Here is a 13,168-nt window from a genome sequence, read left to right as displayed (position 1 = left end):
GAGTAGCTGAAACTACAGGTGCATGCCACCACAGCCAGCTAATTTATATATTTTTAGTAGAGACTGTCTTGCCATGTTGCCCAGGTTGGTCTTGAACTCCTGAGCTCAAGTGATATAGCTGCCTTGGCCTCCCAAAGTGATAAGATAACAGGCATAAGCCACTGTGCCCAGTCTTTAATTTATTTTAATTTTATTTTTTGAGTGAGGATCTCTCACTGTGTTGCCCAGGCTAAAGTACAGTGGTGCTATCATAGCTCACTGCAGACTTGGTCTCCCGAACTCAAGTGATTCTCCCACCTCAGCCTCCCAAGTAGCTGGGACTACAGGCACGCACCATCATGCCCAGCTGATTTATTTATTTATTTGAGACGGTGGGTGTCTCGCTCTGTTACCCAGACTGGAGAGCAGTGGCACGATCTGAGCTCACTGCAGTCTCCACCTCCCAGGTTCTAGCAATTCTCCTGCCTTAGCCTCCCAGGTAGCTGGGATTACAGGCACATGCCACCATGTCTGGCTAATTTTTGTATTTTTAGTAGAGATGAGGTTTCACCATGTTGCCCAGACTGGTCTCGAACTCCTGACCTCGTAATCCACCTGCGTTGGCCTCTGAAAGTGCTGGGATTACAAGCATTAGCTACCGCACCCGGCCATGATTTTTAAAATTTTAGTGGAGATGAGTACTTGCTGTGTTGCCCAAGCTGCTCTCAAACTCCTGAGCTCAAGCAGTCCTCCAGCCTCGGTCTCCCAAAGTGCTGGGATTACAGGCTTGAACCACAGCACCCGGCCCATGCTAGGTATCTTAGGTATACAGAAACTAAACGATGTGTTGCAGAGTGTCCATGTGGTCATATTTGAATGTCACAGAAATCATGTAATGAATTTCTCCCCTATTGCTAGGTTTGATACTTGGAAATATATTTCCTTAGAAATAAGTTAAAAGGTCTTTTTTCTGCATCTTCCTTTCTTATGTGGAGAACGAAAATTTAATATCGGTTCATTTGTGCTCCAGGTTGAGGCTGAACTGTTTGGATGGCAAACACTGTGGTGCTGGGGGAGCCAAGGTGGCCTAGGTCAGAGGAAAGCTGGGGGAAGAGCGTGTTCATGGTGAGCTGGGGCCAAAGGGTGCTGTGGCCAGAACTAGGCTCTCCTGCACGACTCTTTAACTTGCCCTTTGCAAAGCTTGCATTTTCAAGTTTAAGCCGAGACCCAGTGGTTCCATCTAAATGTCCTTCTACTGGAAGGATGGTGCCCAGTGCACACTTGAAGGAGCTGAGGCCAGGCACGGAGGCTCATGCCTATAATCCCAGCACTTTGGAAGGCTGAGGTGGGTAGATCACCTGAGGTCAGAAGTTCGAGACCAGCCTGGCCAACATGGAGAAACCTTATCTCTAAGAAAAATTATCTGAGCATGGTGGTGCATGCCTATAATCCCAGGTATTCTGGAGGCTGGGGCAAAAGAATTGCTTGGACCAGGAGATGGAGGTTGCAACAAGCCAAGATCTTGCCATTGCACTCCAGCCTGGGCAACAGAGTGAGAGTCTGTCTCAAACAAAAACAAAACAAACCAAAAAAACAACAAAAAGAGAAAGGAGCTGAAGGTGAGGTGCCTGGCTGGGTATTCTGAGTGTATACAGGATCTGCTCCAACTTTTTCCTAGACTGGCATAAGGGGCTGCCTTCTAGTTGAAATGGCTGGTTACAGGATGGTGGGGGACAGGGAACTTGTTTAGAAGGTGCCTTTGAAAAAAAAAATTAGCCAAAACTGGGCATGGTAGCATGTGCCTGTAGTCCCAGCTACTTGAGAGGCTAAGGTGAAAGGATCCCTTGAGCCTAGGAGTTCAAGGCTGCAGTGAGCTATGATCACGCCACTGCACTCCCACCTGGGCAACAGAGTGAGACTCTGTCTCAAAAAAACCCCAAAAAACAAAGAAAAGAAAAAGAAGAAAGTCCTTTTGCAGTGGTTTTACTTAGATGATGTGTTCATTTGGGGTGCCTTGGGATGAACGAGTAGGGATTATCAGGGAGCAGGGAGCCTAAAAACCCCAGACCACCCTTGGCACCATCATGGAATGAGTCATGTACTTTATTATTATTTTTTCAATCATATCATACCAAAGTTTATTGATGACATCAAATGAAAATTTCTGTAATGAAAAAGGCAAGTTGAAGTCATAAAAGATGGGATTCACATTCATTTTAGAAAGCAACAACGTAGATGTAAAGAAATTGCTTAAGTGAAAAATGTAGTATTGCAGTTCCAGTTTGCAAGCTGAAAAATGATTTTGTCAACACACATAAAATCTGCACATTTATATGCTGCGTGTTATTAGAAAATTCCACCCCTCAATTATTATGAATTTTGCAAAGTTGGGCTTACAATTATACTGTTGCTGATGTATATGTAGTAGATACGGAATGAATGTTTTCAGTTTAGTAGATACATTCTCAAACAATGAGTAGGTTGTGAAAATTACAAAGACATTTTGATAGCTCAAAATTATTCAAATTATAAATATATGATCCCATTATTACATTTTTTGAGTCATATACTTTTATAAAATTTTTTTATATGGGCCTGGCGCAGTGGCTTGTGCCTGTAATCCCAGCGCTTTGGGAGGCCAAGACCAGCAGATCACCTGTGGTCAAGAGTTCTCTACTAACAATATAAAAATTAGCTGGGATGGTGGCACGTGCCTGCAATCCTAGCTACTCTGGAGGCCGAGGCAGGAGAATCTCTTGGACCTGGGCGGCAAAGGTTGCAATGAGCAGTGTCACTGCACTCCAGCCTGGGCAACAAAAGTGAAACTCTGTCTAAAAAAAAAAAAAAAAAAAAAAACAGAAAATGTTATATGTGTATCCTATAATCTTCACTGCAAACATGCAAGAGGGAGATGATTATGCCCATTTTTAGATACAGAAATCAAGGCTTTGCACTGAGGTCACAGAGCCTCATGGTGGAGTCAGGACTTTTTTTTTTTTTTTTTTTGAGACGGAGTTTCGCTCTTGTTACCCAGGCTGGAGTGCAATGGCGCGATCTCGGCTCACCGCAACCTCCGCCTCCTGGGTTCAGGCAATTCTCCTGCCTCAGCCTCCTGAGTAGCTGGGATTACAGGCACGCACCACCATGCCCAGCTAATTTTTTGTATTTTTAGTAGAGACGGGGTTTCACCATGTTGACCGGGATGGTCTCGATCTCTTGACCTCGTGATCCACCCGCCTCGGCCTCCCAAAGTGCTGGGATTACAGGGTTGAGCCACCGCGCCTGGTCTAAGTCAGGACTTTTAACCCAGACGTGCCAGGCTCTGAAGCCCACCACCCTCAGCACTTCCACCTCTAAGGCAGGCCTCCTCCTTTCCTTATCCCATGAGTCCAGGTTCGCTGTGGAGCAACCAACTTTTTAGCATTCATTCTAGCACCTGGAAGGCTTTTCTTCTGGAGGTCGAACAGCCACATTTTCCAAGGAGCGCTGCGTCTGTGATGACCAATGGCTCAAAGCAGCCTAGAGTGAGTGAGTGCTCGCGGCTTGGCATTGACAGACTCACCCTGAGTAACGCACATTGGTGATTTTTTCTCCAGGAGTTAGCTGTGCCAGTGGTTCATGACGGGGGCGCCCTTTTGGCTTTTGTCTGCGGTGTCATATACACGCTCCTACAGTCTGTCATATCTTACAAATCCTGTCCCCAGTGGAACAGTCTCTCGACGTGCCACGTACGGATGGCCATCTCTGCTGTTTCTTGCGCAGCTGTCGTCCCCAGTATCCTTTTTCACGTTTGTGGCTTGTTAAAGGAATAAAGCATTCAATGACACTTGTTAAAGAAAGGGAAGGAAGACTTTATGGGGACCACTGCAATGGGGTCTGACACTTGGGCAGAGAGATTGGGCTCAGTTCTGAATACAGCACTGGCAAGTGCGAATTTATAGCCAAGGAGTAGGATGAGGTCAGCGGGTGGAAAAGTACTAAAAGGAAACCTCAAGGATAATGGGAATTCGGGCCAAACCAACCTAACAGGATTCTTGCTGAGTACTGGCCATGTGATCAGACATCACCTGGGAAGTGTGGAGGAGGAGGAACCCAATCAGATACCAAGGGTGATCAGATATCAGGGTGAGGGGTCTTTGCTACACTGACTTAGCCAGCATTCTTTGCTAAAACTGGATCTTACAAGGAAGTGCACAGACGGACCTAGAAGTGTCAGGAGCTTGATTGAAGTTCGGCCAAGCAAAGAATCTTTGTCACAGTGTCTCAGCAAAGCTTGACACTTCCCTTCCCCCCAGCCAAAAAAAAAAAAAAAAAAAAGATAACAACCAAGTTTCCACATTTTTCAGAAAAACAATGGGGATAAAAGTGTAGATCATTAAGAAAATGTCTCAGCATTGGTTAGATCAAAAGTGTCTTTGGGGGAAAGAATGGTGTGAAAGAAGGTGGGAAAAGGTAAGAGCACTTCAGTCTATTTACTTTCCTTCTCACAGGGCCAGTTTCATGAACCATGTGAAAATATTTATTTTTCTTTGTAGTGCTTGGCTAAAGACACCAAATATTGATATTGTACTCAAAGGAATAGCCGCATGAAGTCCGTCAAGGCTCACCTCTCCCCTTCCCTGCACGTAGGTGGCAAGACAGTTTGATTTACTCGTCCATGTGAAGAGATTTTTAAAAAGCTCTAGGTCACTTATTACTGAGTAAATTAAAATACATTTAGCCTTTTCTTTTTAGTCACTAATTTCGTTTTCAAAATGAAATCCATTTTATTTTCTAACTCAGCCATGTGAAAAGAAATGAAAATATAAATTTAGAATGCTTGTAGATTCCGATTTAGAGGAAATGAAAGCTTTTTATTTCTTTTCCTTTTTCTCTTCTTTAATGAAATATTTAACAAAGGGGGAAAAAAAAGCTGTGGTCTTAAAGAGATGAAGAATTTCCGATCTTTCAAAATACCATCTGTAGTCATATCAGAGAAAGCTGCAGGGTCATTAAAAAAATGATGACTAATGTCAGATTGTAGAAAATCGGAACTATGTTATCAGCAGCAATTTTGTTAGTCTGGGTTGAATTACAGTATAAAGTGAGCAAGGCTGAGTGAAAATACATCACTTGCTTCTAAATATTAAGCTTTGTGTTTCTTTTCTAAAATAGAAACTACAAACTGTGAAGTCTAAGAATGATTTTAGTTTTTCTTCCATCTTAGGGAAGGACATTTTTAATTACAAAATTTCTAAGCACAGAGTAGCCGAATCCTAGAACAGAGACATTTACTACCAAAATATATACCCTTGTTCCTAAGATAGTTGCTTCTCAAATTCCTTGTTCTGTTTATAGATTAAATACACACTTTCTCTTTGAATATATCTCCTTCACATTTTTATCTTGTGTTAGTTGTAAAATTCATAACAGTGGTTGTAGTGTTACAAGTAAAGTTTCTTGATGCAGGAAACCTTTCCTTGCTTCCAACTTTGGAAACAGATCCCCAGGTATCAAAGTCAGAGAGTTTTAGCAAGTAAGCATTTCAGGCCTCAGAGTTTCACTTACTAATAATTCTCATTTCTAGGAACTTCTTTTTTTTTTTTTTTTTTTTTTTTTGAGATGAAGTTTTGCTTTTGTTGCCTAGGCTGGAGTGCAATGGCATGATCTCAGCTCACTGCAGCCTCCACCTCCTGGGTTCAAGCAATTCTCCTGCCTCAGCCTCCCAAGTAGCTGGGATTACAGGCACCTGCCACCACGCCTGGCAAACTTTGTATTTTTAGTAGAGACAGGGTTTCTCTATGTTGGCCAGGCTGCTCTCAAACTCCTGACCTCAAGTGATCCACTCACCTTGGCCTCCCAAAGTGCTGAGATCACTGGCGTGAGCCACCACATCTGGCCTCTAGGAAGTTCTTATTAGGAGCCATGCCAGTGGGAAGCAGCCCCAGACAGAGAGGGATTATGACCCTATATCAGATTAACTTGAATGAATTAATCTATATGAAAAGGTCTCCTGTCTTAAATGTTAGTGTGTTATTTACATTTCCTTACAAAGAATTGAAAGCATCTTTGAATAGGCCAGGCGGTGGCTTATGCCTGTAATTCCAGCATTTGGGAGGCTATGGTGGGTGGATCACTTGAGGTTAGGAGTTCAAGACCAGCCTGGCCAACATGGTGAAACCCCCATCTGTACTAAAAAGAGAAAAATTAGCTGGGCATGGTGGCAGGCACCTGCCACTGCACTCCAGCCTGGGTGAGAGAGCGAGACTCCGCCTCAAGAATAAATAAGTGAATTAATTAATTAATTAATTAGAATATTAGAAAATTTAAAATTACACATAATATTTCTGTGGGATGGTGTTGCTCTGGAGAGCTCCCTAAACTTCACAACTTAGATTAAGTTTCACTGAATGAAGCTTTTTCCCACTCCATTCTGAATTAATAATTTTCCCTTGGAGTCACTGCTGTACCCAGTTCTTTTCTCTCTAGCATGGTACATTCCCTGGGTCTGGCCCAACAAAATTGTGATGTTTCTGAGAGCTGAGACCAAGTTTTCCCTCCTCCCACCCGCTAGACCAGAATGGTACCTGGTGAACTGAAGATGGGACTAGGAACAAATAAATGAAAGAATTAAGAGGCTTTTAAACTATTAGAAACAGAAGCGTGGTAATTAAATGATCGAAGAGTCTTCTGTGCTCTCTACTTCTTTTATTTTGAGAATCAGAAGTGTTAAACTCTGCACAATTTCACAGGGGGTGCTGGTTAAGAGAGGTGTCACTGACTGAATTCAGAGGAGGCTCTAAACTTTGCTTGGCTTAATTAACACTTTGAATTTCTAATATTTTGTAGACTTTTTAGAGCATCCTATTTCTCTCTAGCTTTCTCTTTTGCATTCTAAGTTCAATCAAAATGGTTATCACTGCCTTTGTGCAGAAAGTATTGCCCGTGGAGGAGAGGAGCCTCAGCCCTTGGCATTATTAGGCTGGACTGTAGGGGTTTGTCGTTCATCCCTGAAGCCTGATACAGGCTTTGATTTGCCAGCTCTTAGGCCGGGAAGGAAAGGCTCACCTTATACCCAATTACCCAACAAACGTCTGTTTTTTTTTTTTTTTTGAGATGGAGTTTTGCTCTTGTTACCCAGGCTGGAGTGCAATGGCGCGATCTCAGCTCACCACAACCTCCGCCTCCTGGGTTCAGGCAATTCTCCTGCCTCAGCCTCCTGAGTATCTGGGATCACAGGCACGCGCCACCATGCCCAGCTAATTTTTTTTTTTTTTTTTTGTATTTTTAGTAGAGACGGGGTTTCACCATGTTGACCAGGATGGTCTCGATCTCTTGACCTCGTGATCCACCCGCCTTGGCCTCCCAAAGTGCTGGTATTACAGGTGTGAGCCACCGCGCCCGGCCAAACGTCTGTTTTTTAAAGATAATAGTTTGAGTTTCTGTACCTTGTTTTTGTATATGAGCCCTGGCACTTTGAAATTTTACATTTTTCTTTAAAGCTGTTACCTTGAAAATAGTTTTTTAGATCAGGCATGGTGGCTTACCCCTGTAATTCCAGGACTTTGGGAGGCTGAGGCAGTGGATCACTGGAGGTCAGGAGTTCAAGACCAGCCTGACCACCATGGCAAAACCCTGTCTCTGCTAAAAGTACAAAAAATTAGCCGAGTATGGTGGTGGGCACCTGTAATCTCAACTACTAGGGAGGCTGAGGCAGGACCTCTTGAACGCAGGAGGCAGAGGTTGCAGTGAGCTGAGATCACACAATTGCACTCCAGCCAGGGTGACAGAGCAAGACACCATCTCAAAAAAAAAAAAAAAAAAAGAAAGAAAATAGTATTTTAGGGTGGGAAGTACTCAAAACAGACCATCTTGGACTGCTACATTAGTCATTTTGACCAAATTCCAAATTGTGGAATTGTTTTCAAAATTTTAACTAGCTGTTTAGCTAAGTTAAAGTGGGAAAATCCAGAAACATGCCAGGTTGTACAAAATGTAGCTGCAAATTTTAATAAATTTTGCTATACAAACTGAAAAAGTATTGCAAAGGTATTTCCATGTTGTAATTTAACTATCATAATTGAATTTAAAATTTGAGGTTATAAGAACCTAATGTAACTGGTTTGACTGTAGAAATGTTGGTATTAATATTTTAACACTGTATAATGATTTTATCATTAGGAGAATAATCTAGTTTTAACATTAAAGGAACTGTTTTCTGCTATAGTTTCCTTAACCTTTTTAAGTGATTGCCTGTGCTTCATTAATTTCCATAACCAAGCTGGAGTGGAATCCAAGAGAAAAGGTAACATTTAAGTTGTTCTGAATGTGGCTGTTGGATGTGGTTGTATGAGATTGTGGCCAGGCTAGGCTTATGGAAGATCACTGCCGTTTTTTAGAACAAGGTACAAAATGTGAAGTAAACATAGTATGTAATCAATTTACTGTCCAATCATTTGGTAGTGTGTACGTAGTAATTAGCTAGCAGAGTAATTCCAAATGCTTCCTGGAATTATTTTCAAAATTTTAAATTGCTAATTTCTTTTCTTTTTTTTTTTTTTTTTTTGAGACAGAGTCTTGCTCTGTTGCCCAGGCTGGAGTCCAGGGTGCAATCTTGGCTCACTGCAACCTCTGCCTCCCAGGCTCAAGTGATTCTCCTGCCTCAGCCTCCCAGGTAGCTGGGACTAGAGGCGCCCACCACCATGCACAGCTAATTTTTTTTTTTTTTTTTTTTTTAGACAGAGTCTTGCTCTGTCACCCAGACTGGAGTGAAGTGGCATGATCTCAGCTCACTGCAACATTTGCATCCTGGGTTCAAGCGATTCTCATGCCACAGCCTCCTGAATAGCTGGGACCACAGGAGTGCACCACTATGCCTGTCTAATTTAATTTTTTGTATTTTTAGTAGAGCTGAGGTTTTTTAGCATGTTGGCCAGGCTGGTCTGCAGCTCCTGGCCTCAAGTGATCCCCCCACCTCGGCCTCCCAAAGTGCTGGGATTATAGGCGTAAGCCACCGCAACTGGCCCTCTAATTTCTTTCTGAAACATTTCAACTATCTATGCTTAGCAAAAGGGGGTAGAGGGACAGTGTGAATGAAGGTGTTTGGTGGCCAAAGGGAGCGTGGAATGTTAAGTAGAGAGGACAACACCAGCTCCAGCGTGGTGGATAGTTCATTGCAGGATAGAGTGAGAAATCATTGCAGTCAGGGGTAACTGTGCAAGGGAGTAGTGGCTGTAAGAGGCAGGATAGAGCCTGATACTTGACAGAGATGACCAGAGTAAGACTTTGAAGACTTTTGAACAGTTAAGCAAATGGAAAGAGTATTATTAGATGAGTGTTAGGCAGAAGCAATGCCTGGGATGGTTTGGAGAGCTTGGCATTAGGAGGGCCAGGAGAAGGCAGTTCTACTAGTTTGCATTTCAAATAGGGAAAATCTGATGGGTTTTGGCAAATGACTAACACGAGAATGGAGTGGCACGATGAATCAAAGATGACTTTGAGGATTTTGTCTTAGACAAACCAACAAATTTATTCCCTTGACCAGAAATAAGGTCCCTAACAGGGATAAATAACTTAGTAAGTGGAAGTGGATGAGTTTGGTTAGAATTGATGACTCTGTAGATATCATGGTTAGAAACGTGGGCCTTGGCGAGGCGCTGTGGCTTATGCCTGTAATCCCAGCACTTTGGGAGGCTGAAGCAGGAGGATTGCTTGACTCCAGGAGATCAAGACCAGTCAGGGTAACACAGTAAGATCCTGTCTCTACAAAAATTAGCCAGCATGTGGCATGCGCCTGTAGGCCCAGCTACTTGGGAAGCTGAGGTGGGCCTAGACTTCTGGTGGGACTGAGTCATCAGAGGGTAGGGCAGAGTAGTCAGAGAGTAGGGTAGACCAGTAATTTTTGGACCAAGCATCAGAACACGTGGAACCAAATGTTTGGCATTGAGATCCACTCATCGTATTAGATGCGTGTAGTAGCGGTTCATCTAGATGCTTTATAGGAGAATCAAGGATGCCTTAGGAAAGAAGAGTTAGTGAGACACCAGAAGGGGATTCTTTTCCCCAAGGAGCAGGCAGAAGAATACATGCAGCAAAAAAGAAGTAAAGGGGACATGGATCAGAGAGAAGAGCCAGACTTGTGCTGGATGGCAGACCTCATTGACTGAGCCCTCCCATACGCAAGACTGGGAGATTGTAGAGGGAAGGGTGGTCATGGGACAGAGGATCCGGAGGGATTTTACAGTTCAGAGGGGCAACAGCCAGTTGTCAATGACTAAATGTAATACTTTGAAGAATAAAAATATGCTGAACTGGACTTCAGACAACACATGTGGAAATGCAGAAGCAATGGCAATTAATTCTAATGATGGAATGAGAGGAGATATGGTCCCAGAGACTAAAGGAAGGACATTTTTCTTTTCTTTTCTTTTTTTTTCTTTTTTTGAGACAGAGTCTTATTCTGTCACCCAGGCTGAGTGTAGTGGTGCATTCTTAGCTCACTGCAACCTCTGCCTCCCGAGTTCAAGTGATTCTCCTGCCTCAGCTTCCGGAGTAGCTGGGACTGCGGGTACATGCCACCATGCCTGGCTAATTTTCTGTATTTCTAGTAGAGGTGAGGTTTCACCATTTTGGCCAGGCTGGTCTCAAACTTCTGACCTTGTGATCCACCTGCGTCAGCCTCCCAAAGTGCTGGGATTACAGGTGCGAACCACCACCCCCGGCCAGGAAGGACATTTTTCAAGGGAAAGGGAAATGGCTAACCATGGGATATGTGGCTGAACAGCATTTAGGAATGAAGTCCCTCAATTTGGGCAATAAGGGAATGAGTGATGTTTTTCAAAAAGTAGTTTCAGTAAAACACCAAGGTTAGAAGCCAATGGTAAGAAGTTAAATAGTGAGAGGAATGGTTCATTCACTCAGCTGTCAACCAAATGTTTATTGAGTCCTGTTCTGGACTGGAAGTGAGAGGAAAAGGGGAAACACCATGGTGGCTAGAGGAGACCGCGGGGTCAAAAGCAAGGATTTCCCAGGACGCAGAATTCTGGCAGGTGATGGAAGCCTGCCGAGACAAGAGAGAGGCAAAAGATGGTGAGGAAGAGAATGATCCAGACAGGAGTTCAAAAAGTGCTTCTTGGCCGGGCGTGGTGTCTCACGCCTGTAATCCCAGCACTTTAGGGGCCGAGGTTAGGAGTTCAAGACTAGCCTAGCCAATATGATGAAACCCTGTCTCTACTAAAAACAAAACAAAACAAAACAAAACAAAACAAAAAAACAGGACAGGTATGATGGCACACACCTGTAATCTCAGCTACTCGGGAGGCTGAAGCAGGAGAATCGCTTGAACCTGGGAGTCAGAGGTTGAAGTGAACCGAGATCACGTCACTGCTCTCCAGACTGGGCAACAAGAGGGAGACTCCGTCTCAAAAAAAAAAAGAAAAAAAAGTCTTCTTTAAAATGAAACATTAAAATGGTCAAATTAGTCTAGTCCTAGGCTTTCCCCTAACGTGTGAGGAACAAGCCCCATCCTGTAAAGAGGGTTCAGTTCCTCTTTCCATTGGTGAGAACCTCTTTCCGAAAGCAAGACCGCAGAGTGGAGTAGCTCAGGTGTACTTTACTTTTCAGCCACTTGGGGGAGACCTTCTACCACAAACCCGCTGCTGGGTAGGGCTCATCGAAGTATGCTCCCAGGCAGTCAAAAATCTGCTATATTCCACTTTCTACCTTAAAAATGTGAAAAGTCCATGGTTTTCTATTCAACCCATAAATAACTGTGCCATTCTTGTATTTCCTTCTGTTCCTGATATCGAAGGATGTAAAAAAAAATCCCTTTACATTGATTCACTGAATAATCATTTAGGTACTGCCCCAAACTGCTGTGTTAGTGCTTGACAGCTTTCGCAGCACATTTATATGCAGTGACTTACTTGGTAGGGAGGATGAGAATTTTAATGTCACTGTCCCGTTCCACATAGCGAAGATATTAGGGCTTTGCTTGCATTCAGACTCTTGGTTCAATGTACTTTCATTAATACGCTTTAGAAATTCCCCCCAAAGTTCTGCCTCTGTTTTTAGAAGCCATCTTCTTTGTTCAGGGATGATATGGGTTAGGGCAGGTCCCCTGGTGCTGGTGCCAACAGGAGGGAGCCTCTGTTCTCTACCTCCTAATGGAAGCTGGTCAGGTTCTTCTCAGTGTGACCCAGTATGAGGACAGTGGGTGGAGGTGACCATAACAGGCAGAGTGAAGAGTGGTGGTCTGCGGGCCTGGGGTGCCTCCAGTAGATCTGCCTGGATGGACACAGGATCAAAGAAAACAGCTGTCACCATAGAATTGCCCTGTGCAGCCTGACCAACATGGCAAAACCCTACTAAAAATACAAAAATTAGCCAGGTGTCGTTGGGCGCCTGTAATCCCAGCTACTCAGGAGGCTGAGGCAGGAGAATCGTTTGAACCTGGGAGGCAGAGGTTGCAGTGAGCCGAGGTCATGCCATTGCACTCCAGCCTGGTGACAGAGCAAGACTCTGCCTCAAAAACAAAAAAAAAAAAACCAAAAAAAAAAAGAAGAAGAAGAAAAGAAGAACTGCCCTGTGATCCAGCACATTTCTTCACCCTTGTAGCCTGCAGCAGAGCAGAAAGTGAAGCAGGAAATCACACGGGCACACCGACAGTCCCAGGCCTCATTTGCATGTCAGCTAACGTCAGAATGCAGACGTGCATTTTTGACTTAGAGTTTTATTTATTTTTATTTTATTATTACTGTTATTTTTGAGACAGAGTCTTGCTCTGTCACCCAGGCTGGAGTAGAGTGACACGATCATGGTTCACTGCAATGTCTACCCTTTGGGCTCAAGTGATCGTCCCACTTCAGCTTCCCAAGTAGCTGGGGTGCAGGTGCAGGCCACCGTGCCCAGCTAATTCTTTCTTGTCTTGTTATGTTGCACAGGCTGGTCTCCAACTCCTGGGCTCAAGTGATCCTCCTGCCTCAGCCTTCCAAAGTGCTAACATTACAGGTGTGAGCCACTGTACCTGGCAACAGAGTTTTAAAATTAGTTTCTAGCACTGAAAAATCAGGAGATATCACACACATACACAGACACACAGACAGACGGACCACACACACACACACACACACACACAGAGTTTTTTTTTTTTTTTTTTTTTTGAGATGGAGTTTCACTCTTGTTACCCAGGCTGGAGTGCAATGGCGCGTTC

At 43.8% G+C, this 13,168-nt stretch overlaps 1 protein-coding gene across 3 annotated transcripts in view; it reads left to right on the top strand.

The window, feature by feature from the left end:
* The window catches only part of DRAM1 (DNA damage regulated autophagy modulator 1), a 45,457-nt gene that overhangs the window by 27,386 nt on the left and 4,903 nt on the right, over positions 1 to 13,168 (top strand). For all 3 annotated transcript variants that reach the window (XM_039472505.2, XM_074402333.1, XM_074402334.1), the window contains 2 exons: positions 3,576 to 3,753; positions 8,205 to 8,263. In XM_039472505.2, the coding sequence (XP_039328439.1) occupies positions 3,576 to 3,753; positions 8,205 to 8,263 (237 nt within the window). The remainder of the gene's footprint in view (positions 1 to 3,575; positions 3,754 to 8,204; positions 8,264 to 13,168) is intronic.

Source organism: Saimiri boliviensis, chromosome 7, assembly GCF_048565385.1.
Source record: "Saimiri boliviensis isolate mSaiBol1 chromosome 7, mSaiBol1.pri, whole genome shotgun sequence".
In the NCBI taxonomy this organism is placed as follows: Eukaryota; Metazoa; Chordata; class Mammalia; order Primates; family Cebidae; genus Saimiri; species Saimiri boliviensis.
This window is presented reverse-complemented; position numbering and strand designations above follow the sequence as displayed.